General features: G+C 31.6%; 2 protein-coding genes across 2 annotated transcripts in view; one reads left to right on the forward strand and one right to left on the reverse strand.

Moving 5' to 3' along the window:
* Window positions 1–12,321, forward strand: part of LOC136975243 (uncharacterized) — a 38,194-nt gene extending 25,873 nt beyond the window's left edge. The window contains exons 2-15 of the mRNA XM_067270273.1: window positions 3,574–3,671; window positions 3,759–3,794; window positions 3,934–3,990; window positions 4,110–4,183; window positions 4,250–4,364; window positions 4,437–4,521; window positions 5,204–5,302; window positions 5,372–6,150; window positions 6,223–6,380; window positions 6,448–6,517; window positions 6,583–6,681; window positions 7,351–7,427; window positions 7,497–7,678; window positions 11,835–12,321. Of these exons, the coding sequence (XP_067126374.1) occupies window positions 3,645–3,671; window positions 3,759–3,794; window positions 3,934–3,990; window positions 4,110–4,183; window positions 4,250–4,364; window positions 4,437–4,521; window positions 5,204–5,302; window positions 5,372–6,150; window positions 6,223–6,380; window positions 6,448–6,517; window positions 6,583–6,681; window positions 7,351–7,427; window positions 7,497–7,671 (1,851 nt within the window). The 5' untranslated portion in view covers window positions 3,574–3,644 and the 3' untranslated portion in view covers window positions 7,672–7,678; window positions 11,835–12,321. The remainder of the gene's footprint in view (window positions 1–3,573; window positions 3,672–3,758; window positions 3,795–3,933; window positions 3,991–4,109; window positions 4,184–4,249; window positions 4,365–4,436; window positions 4,522–5,203; window positions 5,303–5,371; window positions 6,151–6,222; window positions 6,381–6,447; window positions 6,518–6,582; window positions 6,682–7,350; window positions 7,428–7,496; window positions 7,679–11,834) is intronic.
* Window positions 12,322–16,724: 4,403 nt separating this feature from the next.
* Window positions 16,725–18,097, reverse strand: LOC136975244 (uncharacterized). The gene is made up of 2 exons (XM_067270274.1): window positions 18,043–18,097; window positions 16,725–17,814 (listed from the first exon to the last, which is right to left on the reverse strand). Exon 2 carries the CDS (start codon window positions 17,795–17,797, stop codon window positions 16,802–16,804), a length of 996 nt encoding a protein of 331 aa, XP_067126375.1. The 5' UTR covers window positions 17,798–17,814; window positions 18,043–18,097; the 3' UTR covers window positions 16,725–16,801.
* Between the last annotated feature and the right edge of the window lie 3,123 nt (window positions 18,098–21,220).

The raw sequence follows: 21,220 nt of genomic DNA on the forward strand, positions 1-21,220 counted from the left end.
AAGAATATTTTTTTACAAATATAGAAATTTTATTTCAGTGTTTTTGTATATTCGTTTAATTTATTATTATTTAATTAATTATAGTCAAATAAAAAAATTTTAAGCCTTATTTTAAGCGAATTAGCAGTATTTTGAGCATTATCTTCAGCAAATTAGCAGTTTTAAAAATTATTTTGAATATTATTCATTTTTATCCTTATACAAGTAGAAAAACTTAATTATTTTAAGCGATATATTTTACTAATTAGAATTGATAAAACGATAAATTTAATTATTGGGCTACAATTTGAAAGAAATGACCCATAAATTCCCACTGTCGTCAGTCTGTCCATCGCCCGTCCGCCTGTCTTTTCTTAATCTCGAGAACAAAGTTAGTTATATAAAAGCAGAGACCAGATATGGAAACCTTAGGGGCAGGAGTCCCCGATTAACTATATACGAACTTCCGATAAAACAGGAAATCACATAATTTCAATTCAAACTTCCCCAAAAGGTGTTAGATAGATGACTGGCACTACTCTATTGTTAAAAGAAAACTATGATTTACAGGGGCAAGCCACTACTAATTTCAGGTGGAGAACATATATTTTAAATGAAATAAATTAAAAATGGCATCCTGGCATATTATGTTCTAATTTTAATATTTAAGTAAAAGGTTAGTAATTTCCGCTTAGTTTCGGAATAATTCAACATAACTACATTAATTACCAACCATATTAAAATTAATTAAAGTAATATTAACGGTTATAAATTTTGCTGATGAAATACCTACAAACAAGATTAAGAAACAAAATTAAACATAGTTTAATTTGACAGTATTATAGACGTTAACGTGGATAGAAAACGTTGAAGAGAGATCAACGTTCCACCCAGATTGGGTGTGTCTCTTCTGAGTGTTTCGTATTTTGATAAACTTCACGCGATACACGCAATTCGCTTATGCAAAATCTGAATGTTTGCAAGAAATAAGAATACTTATCACGAACACCACATCACGATTTCACATCAATGACAAAGCCTACGAGTTTAAATACTTGGAAAACTTATTATAATTTCTGAGTACAGTTTATTGTAACGCTTTTGATTAACGATAGAAAAAAATCGACAGAATTTAATCATATTTTAAATTTATTTCATCTAAAATATATGCTCTCCACCTCAAATTAGTAGTTGCTTGCCCCTGTACATCATACTTTTCTGATAACAACGGAGTCATGCCGGTCATCTAACTCCGTTCTCGAGATTAAGGAAGGACAGACAAACAGACACGCCAGTGGGAATTTTACGCGTGCAATTTGAAAATTGCAGCCCAATTATTTAAACAATCAATTCTTGGGATCGAGTAAAGAAATGCGAAGAAATTAAACGTGCTGTGACATACTTATGTCGTTGGATCATAATGTATTTTTACTTACGGAATATATAGTTGTTGCAATGTTGTTGTTGTTTGTACTTGAATATTCTTTGTTACAGTACTTTATTTTTCAATAAATTAGATAATAAATGTACTATTTTTTTCAAAAGTGCCTTTGAAAGATGGGGTGAGTATTGTATTCCAGAAAATATGGTAACAGTTTGGTAAAATCTTTATACTTTTCGAATGATTTGTGTGAATGTGATAGATTTAAATACTTTTATCATAGTTTAATTATTTAAGTTATTGAGAAAATTTAATTATTTCTGGTAGAACGTTTCAAAAAGACAAGATCCTTAGTAATTTATTCGGAATTTCTTCACAGAAGTGATCAGGAAACCACCTTTCTATCATATTGAATGAACATAAAACATAATCCGTTAACCATAAATTAGTTTTTCCTTAATTTAATCTTAAAATTTATTTTATATAATTATACTTACGCTCATTATTGTTGTTAAAAATAATAATAATTACAATTAAAAAATTTCACATTAATACCGATGGCTTCTATTCTGAATGCAATAGACATAACTTAAAAGGTAACGAAACTATTCAACTCTTCCTTAATTAATATTCTTTTTTTTACATACAAAAATTAACGAGCAAGTGCTTTAATATATTCTATAATTAATTTAAATTGAGATCATTTTATTTATCTTAAAAAGGAGCTAAAAATTACTTAAATTCCCTTTAATATCTAATCCTATATTAGTCTACTGAATTAGAAAAAAAGCCATTAAAATATATTCGTCTTTAACGTTATATTCATTTACAAACCATAAAGGTAATGATAATTATTCATAATATTCATGAATCATAATAATAATAATATTTTTTTTTCTTACTGAATGATTAAAAACGAAATTTTTACAAATAATTTCCTTCACGTTCGGATAAATGCTTTGTTTGAATAATTTATTTATTGTTATTACATGTGTATTTTTAGATACGAAAAACTTTCTATTCTAATGCGATTTACATACCTGTACAATATGCAAAAATCATCATTTTTTATTTTTATTGCTGGACGTCCTGGTTGCAGAACACTTCCACTCATTTATACAGATTTCTGCTGAGTTGAAATTTCCATTATTTTTTTAAAATTTTGTATACAATTTTCTACTTTTCAGCGTCAACATTTTCCCATTATTTTATATATTTTTTGGCATTAAATTACTGGAAAGTTAGGAGATTTTTACAATTCGTATATAAAATATATTATTTTCAATGTAATACTTTTTGCTTTATTTGAAATGTTTCCGCTTTCCGAACACGATTTATTTAAAGGGATATCAATCATAAATCTTCAATATTTTTACTGTAAAATAATTTTTTTTTCTCTCGTATTTTTTATTATTATTCTATTCCTCGAGAGGATGTAAAATGATATTCTAATCATTTCTTTTAGCACTTTATCATTTTCTTCCCTTCAGATATTTTTTGTTTTGAGCAATATGTGGCTTGTCTTATATCTTTATTTTCACTCTTATATTTCTTTGTACGTTCTCTACAATTTTCATACTTACTTTATTATAATACTTAATTGATATTCTAATTATTTTTCTTCGTATTAAATTATAATAAATGATATAAAAATCTCTAGTTAACTAATTAAATGTGAAATTTTATTTTAATATATTATACCCGTTTTTAAAATTAATAATTATTTAATTGTTATTTACAAGAGATATTCTAGTGTCGATTTATGCTTAGGAATCGTCCATAAATCACGTAACGCTATTTTTATAATCTTCAACTATACGTAACACTATCGCACGCACCCACCCTCCAAAATGACGTAACGTATATCCTCTTTAACCCTCTACTGTACTACGGAATAATACATAGCAAGGGGGGTAAAAACGTTACATTACTTTATTAGTTACGTGTATAATGTAGAAAGCAGTAACATAAACAGCACTTCACGAACAAAAACGAATTGTTCTCTTACTCTAGTATTACGTAACGTTTTTGCAAACAGCCTAACCCCGTTGTAACGCATCGTTACCCGCGTATGTGACGATTACCCGCATACCCACTCACCCAAAATTGCCTTACGTAATTTATGGGCTGCCCTTTATAGAAGAATTTAGTATTATTCTCGTATATGTTGATATATTAAAACGTTCTATTCGATTTTATTTATTTACTTCTAGATCTGTCAACGTAGAAAACTTTACGGTTTATATGAAATGATCCTGTCAAAAGAAAGAAACTATTTACTGCTATGGCAACGGAGCTTCGCTTGTCTAATGTATAAAAAATGCAAAAATCTATTTTCTTTTCTATCTTAATTATAATATTTTTAATATAAATTTTAACTCGACAACTTTCTTTTAAGGGGTGTCTGATGGCTTCGGGTGGGAGAAGATTACAGGTAAGTTTTAATTAATTTTAGATTGGACAAGAAACAAAACTAAAAAAAGAATAATAATAATTTTGAAATAGAAATATAAATGGAAATGAGTAATGACAATTTTTAAAAACAATGAGAATTTCACTTTTAAATATTACAGAGAACTTCTAGTTTCACGGAAATAACAGAAAAGAAACAGAAAAGAAAAATGTTCCAAGTAATTAATTTTATAACAATTAAATCTTAAATGCATATTCTTTATTATATTCTAAATTCTGCATAAAGAACGCTTCTGCTGCTCCATAAAAAGATTTAATAATAATTTTCGTTTTGAAGAGCCTAGGAAGAGAAGGGGCATCTCCAGAATATACGTCATATACTAGAGATACCGGATTCTGGAATCGCTCAAAGTAAATACAATTGCGTTATACGTAAGTAGACAAGAAAAATTACTCATATATAATTCAATTTTTAAGAGTGCAACCGAAAGTATGCCCGACACCGGAACGTCAATCACCCTCCCATCTTATGAGAACTAATACTGTGCCACAGCGCGAGACACCAGTCAGGGCACCATTGATTCGAAGACACGTAAGTGATTGTGTGACATATAGGTTTCGTTTTCAATTTATCAAAACTGTATTGATTTCGTTTGTGGTGCAGAGCACAACAACGGGAAGAACAAGAGTAAGGGATACTTCATGCCAAACAGAACTTGATGTCTTCGATATCGGTAAAGGTGTTACAGGTAATTTTCAAACGTACTGTACTTTACATAGAAAAAAGTATTTTTGGTGTTTTATTTATATAAAACGAGCTGTTATTTATTGTGACGTCGTCACAATGCTCTCGATTTTAGAAGTGTTTTGCCCCTGTGCATCATACTTTTCCTGCTTAACAATAGAGTCGTGTTGTTCAGGAGAAATTTTTGAATTGAAATAACGTAACTTCTGGTTTAAATCGGAAGATTTAACACAGTTATTCGTGGTACTCTGTAGTTAGGCCTTCCATATCTTGTCCCGATTTTTATCTATCTCATTTTGTTCTTCATATTAAGGAAGGACAGACAGACGACAGACCATAGAAATTTACGGGTCTAAAATTTTGGATAATGGTAGTTGTTAGTTAGAGTGGTAGGTAGATGACAGCATGACTCTGTTGTTATCAGGTAGAGTATAATGTACAGGGGTAAGACACTACTAATTTGAAACCGAGAGCATATATTTTAAATTAAATTAATAAAGCATATTATTAAAACTTGCAACACGGAATTGCGACGATGTCACAATAATTTTTGCTCGTGCTCATTTAAATTTTTTACTCTTTCAAAAAAACAGGCGAAGCTTTTTTTTGTAAAAGATATATAAAATATACATTTATAAATATATGAAGAAAGAATATATGAAAAATTATATAGACTACTTAAACAGGTCTATGGTATTTAAATCAGCGAGATACAAGGAGTCAGGTTAATAGTAGCAAAGGGTGGAAAGAAGAAAATAGCCCAAATCGCCAAGCTATACCGAAAGGTAAGAGATGTTAAACACGCTTATAATTTCCCCTAATTTGCATATTTTATAGTGCTTTAATTGCTACAGTGATTCATCCAGAGATATCAGGGATTGAAGTCGCAAGTCCAAAACCTAGATGTCGAAGGAGCCACTCTCTAGCTGTCAATCGTCCACGTCTTTCAACAGACACAGCATTTAGTGAAACATCTTTAGTAGAAAGTGTAGATTCTAGTGGTGACGGAGGAAGTTGTTTCTCGGCAGACATTGAATCCGATTCGGATTTCGTAACCGACGACGAAGAAACATGGGAGAATCCTAAACAACCGTTACTAGCGAAGAAGAAAAACCGTAACAAGCTACAAAAGCAAGAGAATCAAAAAGTTTTATACACAAATGAAGCACTGGAAAGTGTAAACGGCAATATATGCGAAGGGCAATCATCTGTTAAGCAACAGAACACTTTGAACACTAACGAGAATAGTCGACCAAGAAGACCCCCGTCTCCTCCTGAAGAATACGAATTAGAAAATATAAAGTGTTCCGAAGAAGGTTCATCCACAATAGAAAGTAGTTCGAATGACTCAGAATCGTCTTCACCATCTGATGAAAGTTCATCTTGTCCATGCGAAGACAGCAGTAATGGTGAAACTGAAGAAGAATGCCCTCAGTGTCTTCAAGAATTAGCCGTTGACGAAAGAGCTCTGTCCCCCGAAGTAGTGGTAATTAACGAAGAAACAGAAGAACAACAGGAAGAACATAATGTCGTGCCAGAAAACGAGCCTAAAAGACTCGAACCTTCGTCTCCTGTGTATCTGAAGCCACCCATGACTATAAACATGATTGGAGACATTATGCATACAGGAAAGGTGGGTGTAGTCTCCGTACAAGGATATTAGTTATTCCTGAACATAATACGCTGTATTTAAAAATTTTTAAAGCCAATTCCTGATGATCTCGAAGAAGGTTCGGATACAGGAGGATGCAGAAGATTGTCGGAAGAGGAATTTGTTGCCACGCTCAACATTCACGAGGCTGCTCGAAACGGAGATTTACATGTCGTGAAACTTTTATTAAAAAGAGATTCTAAACGTATGGAGTAAGTAAAAATAATAAAACTTATTATTTTTTTACCGTAATTGTACATTTTGAATTTATATTTATAGGACCGTAGACGAAAGAGGGTGGACTCCAATTCATCTAGCCTCCGCCAATGGTCATTCAGATGTTGTAAAGGTAAATTTGATACAGAATTTGTTTAATTTTATGTTAATTTGACGATTAAAACGTATTTTGTATAGTTTCTAGCATTGGAGGGTGCACATTTAGCAGCTTTGGATCCAAGTGGGTACAATGCTATCCACATAGCTGCGATGAATGGTCACCATGATTGCATAGAAGTGAGTCAATTATACCTTTAAGTAATAGCAGTATTTGTAATGTACTCAGAAAACACTTGACTTAACAAAATCCTTTATTCAATATTCTCGTAACTTGCCAGAGAGCGTTTCTAGCACGTTTTGCTTCTCATCAGTTGACACTGTAAAGTGATGTAAAAGCTCTGAAATACAAACCCTTAAGGACACTCATAAAACGGAAGCAGTGACCGAGAACGATCATTTGTTATTGAGCTATTAGTACAATTTTTAAAATTTTAGACCTATAAACCCCCCTCTGCATGTCTGCTCTTAATCGGGATCTCCGGCTTATAAGCCTTCCTTATATGGTCTTGATTTTCATCTATCTAATTTGTTCTCCTGATTAACGAAGAACAGACTGACGGACGACAGTGAAAATGTATCTTATATGTTTGAAATTTGAAAATTGCAGTCCAATAATATAAACTTTTATAACAATCTGGACGTTCCAGGCCACCGCTTTCTATTTTGTACTTCTTTAGTGATCTTGTACGTCACTTTAGTGGTAACTGATGAGGAGCAAGACGTATAGATAAATGAAAAACTTAAGAAAGATTATTAAATAAAATATGTTTTATAGTCTATTGCTTGCACAGCTGTTTTACATATATATGAAATTAAATTTAACTTTAACGTGTCAAATATTCCTAGGTATTGTTAAGAATGGGTGTGGATGTGGATACGTTAACAGCAGACGGCTTCACGCCTCTTCATTTAGCTACAATGAAGTAAGTGTTATCGATTTATTTTCAGAAATATATATATATCTATTAAAATAATGAATTCTTTCAACGCAGCAGTTACGTCGATTGTTGTCGCACATTACTCAGATGGGGAGCAAGTTTGGAAAAAGAGGATGCACTAGGAAGGAACATACACGACATGATCGAGGAATATTCGTTAGATGAAGTTCAGATTTTTCTAGAAATCTTCCAGCAAGATTGTTTAAGATTGACCATGAACAAAAGGTAGCAAAATGGTAAGTTAGTTGAAGGATTTTACAATACTTTATAAATTAAACTACTGTACTTTAATATCATATACACTTATTTATTATTATTAATTTTAAATAGAACTTTATATATATATAAACAGTCTGGTATTTTTGTAAGATAGTTTTTAAAAATGTATAAAATTCAATGAATATATCCTTTCTTGCTTTATATCTGAAAAGAAATTTTAAGTAGGGGAAATGTAAAAGTTCGCATGACTTTCATCTCTGTTAAATCATAACAATAATAAATTTGAATACAAAAGTTCAACAGAACAATTTTTAAGATATGACTAAATCAGTAAATTATTTTTTTACAATAAAATTTATAATATTTTTATGCACACAAACTTAATTTTTTCATTCTGTATAAATTTAGAAAAATGTAAGTTTAAAACTTAACATCGTCATAACGCTGGGCTTCAATTTTTAATTATATTTTTAATTTAAAATATATGCTCTCCACCTCAAATCAGTAGTGTCTTCCCCTTGACATCATACTTTTCCTTTAACAAAAGTGATATTTACATACAATATTGCAATATTTCTCCTACAGCAAAGGCCGAAAGTGTCCCCCAGAGTCCCTGTAATTTGAGGGAATGAGGTCCGGAAAGCTAGCACGAGATTATGCGAATTATCAATGCAATGGGTAGTCCCATAAACTAGAATATCTGTGAGCAAGTAGTAATGTCGTCCGTCTATTCGGCTACCTTTCTGCCTTTCCTTAATCTCGAGAATAAAGTTATAGAAAGATGAGACCAGATATGGAAATCTTAGGGGCAGGAGGCTTCATGATTAACTATATATGAACTACCTTTGCAAGCCTATTTCTTATTATTTCTCTATATCTAGAGGATACAAATGAAAGTCCTGTATTGATATATATATATATGTATATAATGAATATTAGCTATTTTAACTTAGTCATTTGAAAATACAAGCCATTGTTTTATGCACAATGAATGTTACACTGATTTTTCAGTTTGAAATTTATTTACATTTAGAATTTCGGTGATAAATTTCGTTTTCTTTTACAAAATATCTGTCACAATATTAAAAAAGAACACATAAAATAACAATTATATTCTGACACAGCAGCAGGATTAATGGTAGATATTCGTGTTGCAACACAGTACGATATTTTAATTTCGGTAATAAAAATACTTTAGAATGTTAGCAATCATTTTTCAAAATGAATTATTAAATAAGGAAACGTCACCGTTTCTTCCGGACTATTTATAGATTATGAATTAATTAATTTGATTATTTGGTATCAATTTCTGGTTGAATGAATTATATATAAACAGGTGAACGACTCAATAAGGACAGGTCGACGTCTGGTTTTCAACAGCTGCTTAAAAGACCCATTAAGGAAGCTTGCAGTCTTTCTGTAGAACTTGATATTTAATTCGAAAAATTTTACATAAATCGAATTAACGATTGCGGAAAGTTCGTTACCGTATTAAATTTACTTACATTCCTGATATTTTACGACGTAACTAAAGCATGTAACAAGAGCTTTATTTAACGTGATATACGTTTATAATAACTATTGGATGCATTAACTTATCGTAATTCATTTTTAAAGCATCATATTCCCTACAGACCTATCGAGTTTGTATTGTTACTCTATATATACGAGTATATAAAAGTCAAATTTGTATGTTTGTTAGGTAAAGGATTCTACACCGTTCAACGTAAGTGCATCAAATTTGACATGAATATTCTACACCTTAGTAAAAATACTATGAGGTCCTCACTCCCTAAGCACCCCTAAAGCCCACTCCTCTTAACTTATTAAGTATGTTTGTTTGGTAAAATGTTCTATACCATTCAACGATATTCTACGACACTGTAAAAAATATTGTTGGGATTCTCACCCATACAAACTCACTCACACTCTCACTTACTCACTTACATTCTCACAGTTATTTTAGTGACTTTAAAATCCACATTGAAATTTGACAAATTTTTATTTTAATTCAAATCTTATTTTGTTTTTTTTTTTCATTCGTTCCTTTGATATTTTCTTTGATTAATTATATTAATCAAAAGAATAGAAAAGATTTCATTGTCTGATAATTAAGAAAGGACATTAAAAAAAGCATCCTTTAGCAGTTACAACCGAAAATATTGAAGCATTTGTCAAATAGCTGACAGAACACATTAATAATTTCTATTAAGATCCTTTATACAGTAAATCAATAATCGTAATTTAATTTAAGCTTAACATAGGGGAAAAAATTTCAAAAATCCGTCTTTTTTTACTTAATTGATATTGAAAGCTGCTGAGTAATATATTTAAAAAAAGAATTCTAATTAAACATTAATTGAAAAGACACGCTTTATCTTTCAAAAATAAATCCAATATAAGTCAAAGTCTAAATATTTCTGGAACGAAATTCATTTCCTGTGTGCTGCTCTTACTTTTAATTAAGTAATATTATATAAATTACATACAAGTGGCGTAGGTCTATTGTTGTTTCTCCTTTATTAGGCTGCAATTTGAAAATATTATAGACCTATCTCTAGTCACGTGTGTAACAGTAGTGAATGGTGTCACGGAACGAGTTGGTGCCACGTGATATTCACACATAACTAGACTAGGCTTTCAGATGAGAGCAACAATTTATTAATTTTCATTTTTGATATGCCGTAGCTAAATATATATAATAATTGTAGTATTTATGAAATTTACAGTATTTTGAAATAATCTCAAAATACTGTAGTGAAATATAATAGGAACTACACATCATTTACTGTTCTTTGAACTCTACGATACAGAAAAATGGACGAATAAGTAAGAAACACGTTTCTCAGATCTAAATTTATCCAATTTATTCGTAATGGAATGAGTTAAGGTCACGTGTAGTTCTGTGATATCGATAGTCTACACGATAATACTAGTCCTAATTTCTAGACAGTAGTCTGAGAAAGAGAAGAGAGAGTTGACACGTTTTCATACCGTACGTTGAGTGTGGTAATTATAGCAATTATTGTAATTAACAGCTATAAAATGCTTGATTTAAGTGTTTTATAATTTAAATAAAATTTCCCAATTATTTAAGTTTGGACAGTTTTGTTTACGATTCAGTTTTGTTTTCCCCATTTTAATGTCTAGAATAAAGAAAAATTCAATTAAATTTTTTATAAAACACAACGAAGATGTCAAAAATAAATGTTGGAAACAATTGAAATAGTTTGAAAATTTTTAAATTTATGCGATTTTAAAGAAAACCTCAAGGTTTGGTATTTTACGTTAAAAACTCGAAGATGAAAACAGTGGCGCATTATAACTTCGTGAGGCCCATGCGAATTTGAATTAGGGGGCCCCATGTAGAGTGTTGACTTAAGATATTTTTGGGGGAAACTCTTTGGAGGTAATACTTTCTTGTAAAAGATTGGTTTGAGGCCCCCTGCTGGTGGAAACCCGGGCAATTACCCTTTTTTCCTATAGGATAACGCACCACTTCATGAAAGTGATATAAATAAAACGGCGAAAAATCGACATTAATGGTGATCAACAATTATCACACGAATATTTTTCTCGTGTTCTTTTCTTCTTTTGATACTGGGCAGTTACAAACTTGTGAATGATATTGCAAATACTGGAAAAACTGCCCTCTTCATGGACCCCTTATGCTAATCGAATCGACCATCATTTCCTTTATAGTGTCTTAAGATTAAAGAATGCATGCCCTCATTGTTGTACATCAGTAAGCGAAACGGCCTTAATTTTAGTTATTCAAGTAGTCCCCTATTCATGTAGACCCGCTGTATCATCATGGATCCACATTTACGACTGGTCTGTAATCTAATCACTTCACTATGTTTGATAGTGATGACAGTGAATTAAAATTGATAATTAATACTCCATTATTCGATACCGTCTGTGTGGGGCACTAAAAACTAATTTAAAATGTACTGTAAGTACACTCATAAAAGTAGTCTTCTTATCAATTTTCTTTACTTTCTAATCAATCTTCGTTTTCTGAAAGTTGATCATGCAAACTTTTTCATTGTATTTCTTTCGTATTTATTCCAAAAAAGCCCTCATAATATTATTAAAACCCGCGTAAAGCAAGGAAGTATTTAATTAAATACAAATATTTGATTGATTTTTGCTAATTTTTCTATTTTACAGGAATTTTTCCTGGGTTTTCTAACTTCCCAAAGAAAACTGTGGCCTATACCAGTGTTCAAAATTCTGGTAACGAAAAAAAATCAAACATTTATCTAAAAACTTCCTAAAAAAACACCTAACTTTTTGCCTTGCTCCATAGAGCAAAAAGAATATATCTGAACTATATTAAACGCTATTGTGTATCCACACAAAGAAGAACAAACTGATATAGCCCAAAGAACTGTTATACATAAATATTTTAAGCCTGACGTAGATAATTACATAAGTTAACACTTTTTTTTCCTTTTTTTGTGTAACACACAATTCATATCGACACTGGCTATTTGTAAGTAAGCACAAAAGTGGAGTTTGTTAGGTATTTTGTACAACACTTTCTTGTACTCACCTCTTGTACACTATTATATCTATGCACTTTACATACAAATATTTATTGAATTTTTGCACACTTCTATAATTACTATTGTTAAACGACACGGTAAAAAAAGAATATATCAAGTACACATATCAAATGTTTTCCTCCGAAAATTCCGAAGAGTTTTCAAGGAGGAAGAAACATAGTCATTAAATTATCACAGAAAATTGCATATTGCTACAATAAATTATTTTTAAAATATTTAAATATATATATACACACACACACTAAACACAAGAAAAATTAAAAAATCAATGGAATTTATTACTTCTCAGATAAATTTTATAGACTTTCTTAATCCGTTTCAATAGGGAATATTCATCTGTGAATATTCACAAGATGAAAGTTAAAAAAAAAGAATAGATTTTTCAAATTTTCTCTCGAAGACTTATAGGAAATTTAATGCAGAACGAGTTTAGTTTACAGATTTGACTGAAATTTTAAGAAAAAAGAAATATATATATAAACAAGTTTTAAACAGCCGTTATGGCGGCTGATAATATAAAATTTTCAGCAATATCAGTTATGCCATTCAGTTATATTTTTACTGAATGGAGGGGAAAAAATTGGTATAAAATTTCATAAAATAGTTTATGAAATGTAGATTTTTCTTTTTGAATTATGAAGAAAAACAAGCAATAAAAAGAATACGGATACTTAGACATGTTTAAGTATTGCAAGTTTCTTTTTATGTATAATACATTCAATTGAGAATTAAAATGTTTCATGAAGCGAGTGGCTTATTTATTTTTATTTTTTTATTTTTTACATGAAAATTCAGCGATAATACTAGCAAGCTTCAAAACTTTCAGCGTAAACAAACTAAACTGGTACTCTCCAGAGTCACGGCCATTAAGGTCCAGTAAACAAACAACAGTTCAGCAAGAGTTTGTTGATCTTGAAGTGATGTTTCGTGTAACAAGAGACTTCTATTGCAAAATACGTACCATAAACAAGTGATTTTACTTGGAAACTAATGACATAAAATGTAATTTAATTTTAAAAAGTGTGAAGTTTCCATTTTTATTTAAGTTCCTAAACGTTAAACCAGGCCGTTACTCATCTTTTTCATAAATATGCAGCGCCATCTTTGGATAATTAAACGAAGCAAAATACACTAATATCGATTTAATCCCCGCAATTTGTACTTTATGTTTATTATATCGTGCTTGTTTAATCTGTTCCAAAAATAAGTTTGTGGCGAAATCAATATTACTCTGTCGTATTATATTCAGAAAATTCTATTCTTGTTAAACCAATACTAAAGATTTCTGAATGCGATAACAGTAAATCCCTATTGAGTTGGACTTCCCTATTGAACGTCGGATTATGGGGTTAATCAAATGGCATTATCACTAATTGCTTACAAACAACACCTTTTGTTTGTTTATAAAAGTTTTTAACCATTAGCATAATTTTTATATTCAATCTTCTAAAGGTGCGATTTGATAACACTGGAAAGGGGCTGTTTAAGTATAACGTCAGCAAATTCTGCCTCTTTTTGATCCCATCGCCTTTTTTTTTTTTTTTTTTTTTTTTGTAATTCTTTTAATGAAATTTTAAGTCCCTGTATTTGCTCCTCTTAACAAAGAAACCATTATTCTCAATACTTATAATTATTGGATGATGCTAATACTTAGATATTACAATTGTTTAATTTCTCTACAATTTTTTAAACATAATCTGATACAATAACAATATATATATATATATATATATATATATATATATATATATTATTTATCACAGAACACTATGTTATGGATTTTCTTCATAGCTCTGTTCAACGTTTTATTTCAGGGCTCCCTAATTTTTGAAGAGAATAAAACAATTGTTTAAAAATCGTTTTTATGTATACGAGAAAAATAGAAGTCTATTTATAAACGCAAATATTACTACAGTATACTTGAAAAAATTTTTGTCAGTTCATTTCCACGTCCCTTCCCGGTCCTGTGCCTGTGCACCTTCTTAGTTACGGCACTGACAATACAAATGTTAAGTTTTAAATTGTTGAATATTTGTATACGTGTTGAAGCGTTGTATACGGTAATTTTCCGCCACGTGAGAGTGTGCCAAGTTTACTTTCAAGGCCAAAATTATAGCAAGTTTAACTGATGATTTTCCCCATGAATGAAATTCGTACAGAACCTGGAGAAAACTTAGAGCCCTGTAGAGCTTCCTATTCCCATAAAATTAATGTTATTTTTACTAAAAAATAAAATTATTTAAGGCAGCGTTTTATGAATAAAGAAACATTCTAGGCATTTCATGTGTTCAAAAATAAAAATTGAAAAGAGGCTTGCTCTATCCTACCCGTAGTTACGTTTAGTTTGTTTGTTTACGGCGAAACGACACGTGGACGATGTCTCCCTGGAGATCTTTCTATGGGAAATTGGCCCCTATTTAGATGTTACCAACATGAAAAAAATCTGAAAACTCCTCGTTGCCAACACGTTGGCGAAGCGAGAACCTAACTCATTAAAGATTTACAAGAAAGGCTTCGAGTTTGTATCTTGTCTATTGGACCCACCAGTGGCTGAGTGTATAAGACCACTTAACACTGGTAGCGGGTCGCGAGTTCGCGCCTCGCCAACGTTTGATCACGTAAAGTTTTCCGGATTTTCTCCATATTAATAACATCTAAATAGAAGCCAGTTTCTCATCGAAAGACCTCCAGGGAAACATCTCCTTCGGCAAATAGTCCACGTGTCGCTTTGCCTGTAGTGCCGTAATTCTAGCTGCTTCCACTGTCGAGAATTTTTGAATAAGGATTTTCCTATAGAGAAATTGTAGCAACGAGTTGAGTAACTTTCCCAGCCGTTATGAAATTTTATTTAAAAAATAACTTTCATATTATTAATCATAATAAACCAAGTTCTATGTAGCGCCATATGTTATGAGATTTTGTTATAAAATTATTTTTATATTATTAATTATACAAAAATGGAAAAGGGCTTAATTTTGAGAGTAGAGATGAGTTTTATATTTTAAAAAATTGTAAATGCTAACAAGTAAAGTCATCATTAAGTTTAACTCTCCTCGAGATATAACACGTAATACCCTCTATCTCCCCACCCTCTCAATCTTTACCACCAAATTTTAATAGTATCAATGTCCATACAAGAGCTATCGTGCCAAATTTCGTTTCTTAATTAGTGTTGCAACGAATAGTATATTCGACCTCAGGCCGAATACCGAATATTCGGCCAGGAGCGTGGCCAAATAGCCGAATATTTGGCCAAACTATTCGGCTTGATTAACGCACGTAAGAAAATTGGCGCGCAAACCGCATTATGGCAAGGATCCTGCTCTCTATTGGCCCGCTGTCACTACACTTCGCCAATCGCGTTAATTCTTGACAGTTGTAGCGGACAGACAAGAGCGTCATGGCAGTATGTGATAAATGATGATATCAAATGTGGATAACAATGAAATGACCTACACGTGTAAATAACGGAAAAAGAACAGAGAAGGACCGGAAGTGAAAATGTGAAAATAAATATGAAATTGAGTTGATAACATAATCGAACAAGTCGAGGCAGCTTATTAGCGCGAAATTCGCGGCCGTCAATGCCAAATAATTGTCCTCGTAGACTTCGGAAAGCTAAATGCTTGTATTGAAAGTCACTTACGTGCACGAGCGAAAACCTGGGGCCGTTCAGGCTACCAAGCTGTCTCGAATCTGTGAAATCATAACTGTGACTTATACCGACGCCCTATCTATCTCTTTTCTCCGTGATCACCAGGCTACGAGCCACGTAATTGTAAAATGGAAATCTACGACGGAAAAGTGACGAATTGAAAGTATCGTGCGCGCACATTATGATGTATGCATAGGCGTACGTGGACTAGAGCGATAGAGGAGAGAGAAAGAAAAGAGCAAAGACGAGCGCTTAAAAAGAAGGATAGGCAGTGTCAGACCCTCAGATATGCGACGATTCTGGAACGAATAGGTGTGTATGTGTGCTGATCTTTGTAATTATAAATTGTGAATACATGTGACTAATATTATTTTGTTTTTTATTTTGTGCAGGTTATAAATTATAAATAAATATAAACAAACAACACTAACCCGATAACATTAAATCTAAACACCAAAATGATTAATTTACTGTGTTTTTGTTATTTCTTATTCCTGTTTTTAGGTATTCGGTATTCGGCCGAATAGCGAAAAATAGGCCAAATAGGCCGAATACCGAATAGTAACCGAATATTCGTTGCATCACTATTCTTAATCATTATCCCATCTTGAGATATTAAACACAATAGACACATGCACGCACACACATACTCATCCATGAAATTTTATACGTTTTTTTTTTTTTTCATGTTTATTTTGGGTTCAGGAGGTTTCCAAAAACTTGGAGGGTCAAATTTGACACGAATCCAATATTTTCCCTTGTTATGTATACGTAACAATCAGGATTATATTTTTAACGCCAACTGCTGGAGATCGCATGCATAACCTGAGGTTACAATACCCTTAAACTTCATTTTATTAAAATAAAAATAGTACAATTTAAAATACATTTCATTAGCACCGATATGATATTTTTTACGATTTGTGAACACACTTACCATCTTTAAGTTCAAGAAAAGGCAAACCACAAGTGAGCTCACGACATTTTCTGAAAGCTGTATCGTAAACTTTATTTTCACAATAGCAATTACCGACACTAAAAAGACAAACGATATTTGGTGTCCCTGGAATTTCAACATTGATACGGGCTAATTCTCCACTAGAAAGATACGGGCAATTCAAATCAGTGACGTTGATTCCATTGCAAACCGCGCAATGTACATTTCTGTACTTAACTCTGTGGCGTGCCAAAATAATGGCCGTATATGATTCACACTTTTCTTTAATAGAATCGTCCTTCCAATTAGCAAAACAAGTAGATATCGTATCCGAGTAACAAGATCTTAAGTTCTGAGTGTTTTCGGGTGAAACTGGTACCAATTTACATCTTAAAAATGTTTGATTCGGCAAGAGCACACCCCACGTTTTCAAACGAGAATTGTACACGAGATCATTCGGAAAATCGTAACTTAAGTTTGCACTCAATTGCCGGCACGTTACACCAATTTTCCAAAATTCTATATCTCGTTTATCTTCATTGCAGCTAGCGCAGTAACGGTTTCTGTATGTTATTTTACTTCTTTTACTCGCAACTGGTATCAATGTGTAAGGATCTTCAGCATTTGGATTTTCACATTTTCTTTTTGTTTCCAAATCTCTCCAATTTTTTTTACAGTTAGAAACTGCAAAATAACCTTGAAAGTTATTTTTCTTCAAACAAATATTTCTAGTCTCCGTTCTTTCCATAGCTTGTCGATTTGGAGCATCTATGCAACAATCTCCATAGAATGCACAAGAATCGTCGCATTGACAACTTCTTGCTGGTACTTCAAGGTTCTCTTTAGTAGTGTTGCAAGTATCAAAAGGGCCGCATTGAGCATTCAAAGAAATTAATTCTTCGTATGATATTGCTCTTTCCTGAGAAATTTCTATTAGAACTGAAGCAGTGGCGATCAAATTCCACAAGTTCATCTCTAATCTTATGATAACTGTTAAAAGCAATAAAATACAAGAAATTATTTATAAAATCACAACGTAGAAAAACAAAATTGTATTTTTATTGGGCTACAATTTTCAAAAATCGCAGCCTGGTATTGTGAACATGTCACAATAACTTTGTCGATTTTCTACAGGGGATTAATCTTTCCAATATATTCTAATTTATTTATTTAATTTAATAAATTTACCTTTGTACAAATCAAAACAGTTATACTTACGTTGTTATATAAAATTAATCTGGTTACTCTTCAATTTAATAACGTTAAATAGAAATGCTGTTCATAAAGCACGCATTTAAAGTCATCTCCAAGAATATAAAGAGGATATTAACCAATGGAAACTTTCATAAAATTTACGTTTTCTAATGTAATTAAAATAATCAGAATTTTATATATATATATATATATATATATATACATAAAACGAATCATAACTTCTGTCTCATTAATTAAAATAATTATCTGTAAATATATTTTATAAGCTTATAGGAACAATTAATATTTTTCTGTTCAAGGTATTTAGAATATAAATTAATTACTTTATTATAAACCCGTGGGTGTTATAATTTATTACTATTCAGTTAAATTTTTAACGTTTACTTCTCATGTCTGTATCAAATGCTGATTGGTAATGTTTGGAATTTTCATTTAATATCTTCGGAATTTTCGGAAGACGGAAACAATTTTATGGGGCACGTCTTTCCCTTCTAAAGAAAGTTGATCTTTTCTTTTCAGACAAGCAATAATTCAGGAAATGAGCAGACTTTATTCTCTTCTGCGTAAAAACCGGGATTGTTCTTCGAATCACATAATAATCAAAGCCATTTAATGCCGTTGTTTTCAGAATGTCCATCTTTGAACGCTTCATCGGTGAAGTAAAATTTGGCTATTTTCACTGCCTATATTCAGGCATGTTCTTTCTTATTGACAATGATACTTCAGCAATCTGACTTGCAAACTTTGTGGAATGAGCACCATTTTTCGGCTACCGTTTCGCAGTAGTAAATACTGTGTAAAATCCTTTTTGTTCTACTGCGGAAGGGTTGTTTGTGAGATGTAACTTCCATGGTAAAACATGGAACCACGAAAAAGGAATACGAAAAGACAAATTAAATTTCATACTAAATTTACTAGGGGTTCTTCCAGGAAGACTTTCTATGGCTTCTAGTTAAATTTTCAACACGTGAAGGAAACCTGGTAAACTTCACAAGACCAATCCTTAAGTGAAACGCGAACACTGGACCAGTGTTTAGTGGTTAAATTGAATTGATTATTAACCTTTAGAATAGCCCAAATCTTATAAAAGACTCATTATTAATTTTCACGAAATTTTGTATTATAATATTTTAATATATTTACGCAAAGTATATAAAAATAGTGTTAAGCTGAAAAAACAATAAAAATTGTTTATTGTTTATTTAATTGTTTTATTATTTAAAAGATTAGAGTAAGGTCGTAAAATTTCGATAAACATCTGGAGGAATTTAATGCTTATAATTACTGCTTAGTTTTATTATTATTATCATTTCCGTTCTTTTTAAATTAATTTTATTCAGAAATATTTAATTTATAGTTATTACTTTACATTTCTTTTCAATAATCGAAAATAAAAATTTATTTGACCCAGCAATTGTTTATTGTGATATCATTACAATACCGGACTGTCCATATCTGATCTGCAATTTGAAAATTACAGTCTATTTAATACATAACGATAGCAAAAATTCTTAACAGAGAAGGTTATAAAAAAAAATTAAAATTCTTATCAACAAACACTAAAGCCTGTTTAACATTATGTAAATTAACTATAATGTAATATCTAAATTTAAAAAAAAACGTAAAATAATTTATAAGTGAATATTACCACTGTGAGAACATATACAGTATTTATCAGTAAAGAATAAATAATATTTAAGCTTATTTACACGATTACAAGGGTTACAGGGTTAGCCAAGTGTCCATGAAAACTTTAAAAATTTATTAAAAATGGAAAAAGCATCGTTTTGAAGTGTGTTTTTGCTATAAGCATTCTCAGAAATGGCGATTTTTTACCACATATAAAAGTTGTAGTTCGAAAAATCGCCGATAGATGGCGTTAAAAACATTCGTAAGGCAATGAAAATGTCCACTGTTCTTTCAAATTTTTTATTGGGACAGAAACTGACTGAAAATGTTTGATGTGGCACAATTGAGACTAGTGACTGCAAAGTGCAGCACGTCATGCTGTATGGCATTGTTTCAGTTCGGAAAATGTGGAAGGGTCTAATTGATACACTCTATTCTTTAAATACTCTGACAAACGTAGATAAACTGGTATCAAATATGGAGATCGAAGAGAGGATGAAATCTTGTAATGGCTTTAATAAGTTTATTCACCAAATGTTTGATCAAAAATTTCTAAAATGATGTTAGATGGTTCCTTATCCCGCATAAAAGTTATTGTAAGTAGCGCCTTCCTTTCTAGCATAAAAGACACGAATTGCTCACGCAGAATGTCAAATAATGCTGCACATTTACTGTAGTAGTTTTCCAGCTAGTTCTTGAATCTTCAGAGTTCTTCTCTGGCGATTCAATAGAAGATTTTTTCTCTGAAGATTCTCAAGAAAACATTTTTTCTCTGAAGGTCTTCAAATTTCTTCAGAAAAAAAATGTCCCACAATGTAGTAGGCAGTGAAGCCACACCAAACTGTCACTCGTGGTGAAGTGGGTGCACTGTAAACACATGTGGAATAGCAGTTGTCCATTTGCGACTATTGATCATGTTCGCTCTTCCATGCAATGAAAACATAGCCTCGTCTGTCCAAAACACTGGTTCCTGTGCGATGTTTGATAAACCTCCGTGTAGTAAATATCTTTCTCTGTGCGGTATCTATCGGTAAAAGCGGGTACAGTGATTGCAATTTGTACGCATAAAGATTTAAGACACAGTGAATGAGTGTTTAGTTTAGTTTCATGGAGAAAGGCAAGGCAACATGTGGGTCATTTGCCAAAAATTGCTGCCTCTCGAAAAGATTTTCAATAAAAAACTGGCCTCAACATAACCTCGTTTTTATTTCTTCCAGAGAATGTTTTAGTGTCAGCGCCATCTATTGGTAACTTTACAAACTACAACTTTTTCCTGTCAGAAAATATCCCCATCCTGAGAATACTTATAATCAGTCAGGGCCGGATTTACATAAGGGCATTTGGGGCCTGTGCCAAGGACCCCACAAAATAGGGGCCCCCACAAAACTAAAAAAAATTATGTTTAAACATAATTTTTTTCTATTACCGCGACAGCCTAGTGTGGTCTAATCATGAGGGCCACAGGCAGAGAAAACCAAACCCGGGAAAAACCTATGAAACATCGGAAAATTTCGGGAAAAAATTTCACATAGGTATTTTTCAGTTAAATTAA

Source organism: Centruroides vittatus, unplaced genomic scaffold, assembly GCF_030686945.1.
Source record: "Centruroides vittatus isolate TY-2023 unplaced genomic scaffold, ASM3068694v2 contig_367, whole genome shotgun sequence".
Classification (NCBI taxonomy): domain Eukaryota; kingdom Metazoa; phylum Arthropoda; class Arachnida; order Scorpiones; family Buthidae; genus Centruroides; species Centruroides vittatus.

What these genes read in the sequence shown, in the direction of transcription:
- LOC136975244 (XM_067270274.1), bottom strand. Translation starts at nt 17,797, where the DNA reads ATGAACTTGTGGAATTTGATCGCCACTGCTTCAGTTCTAATAGAAATT.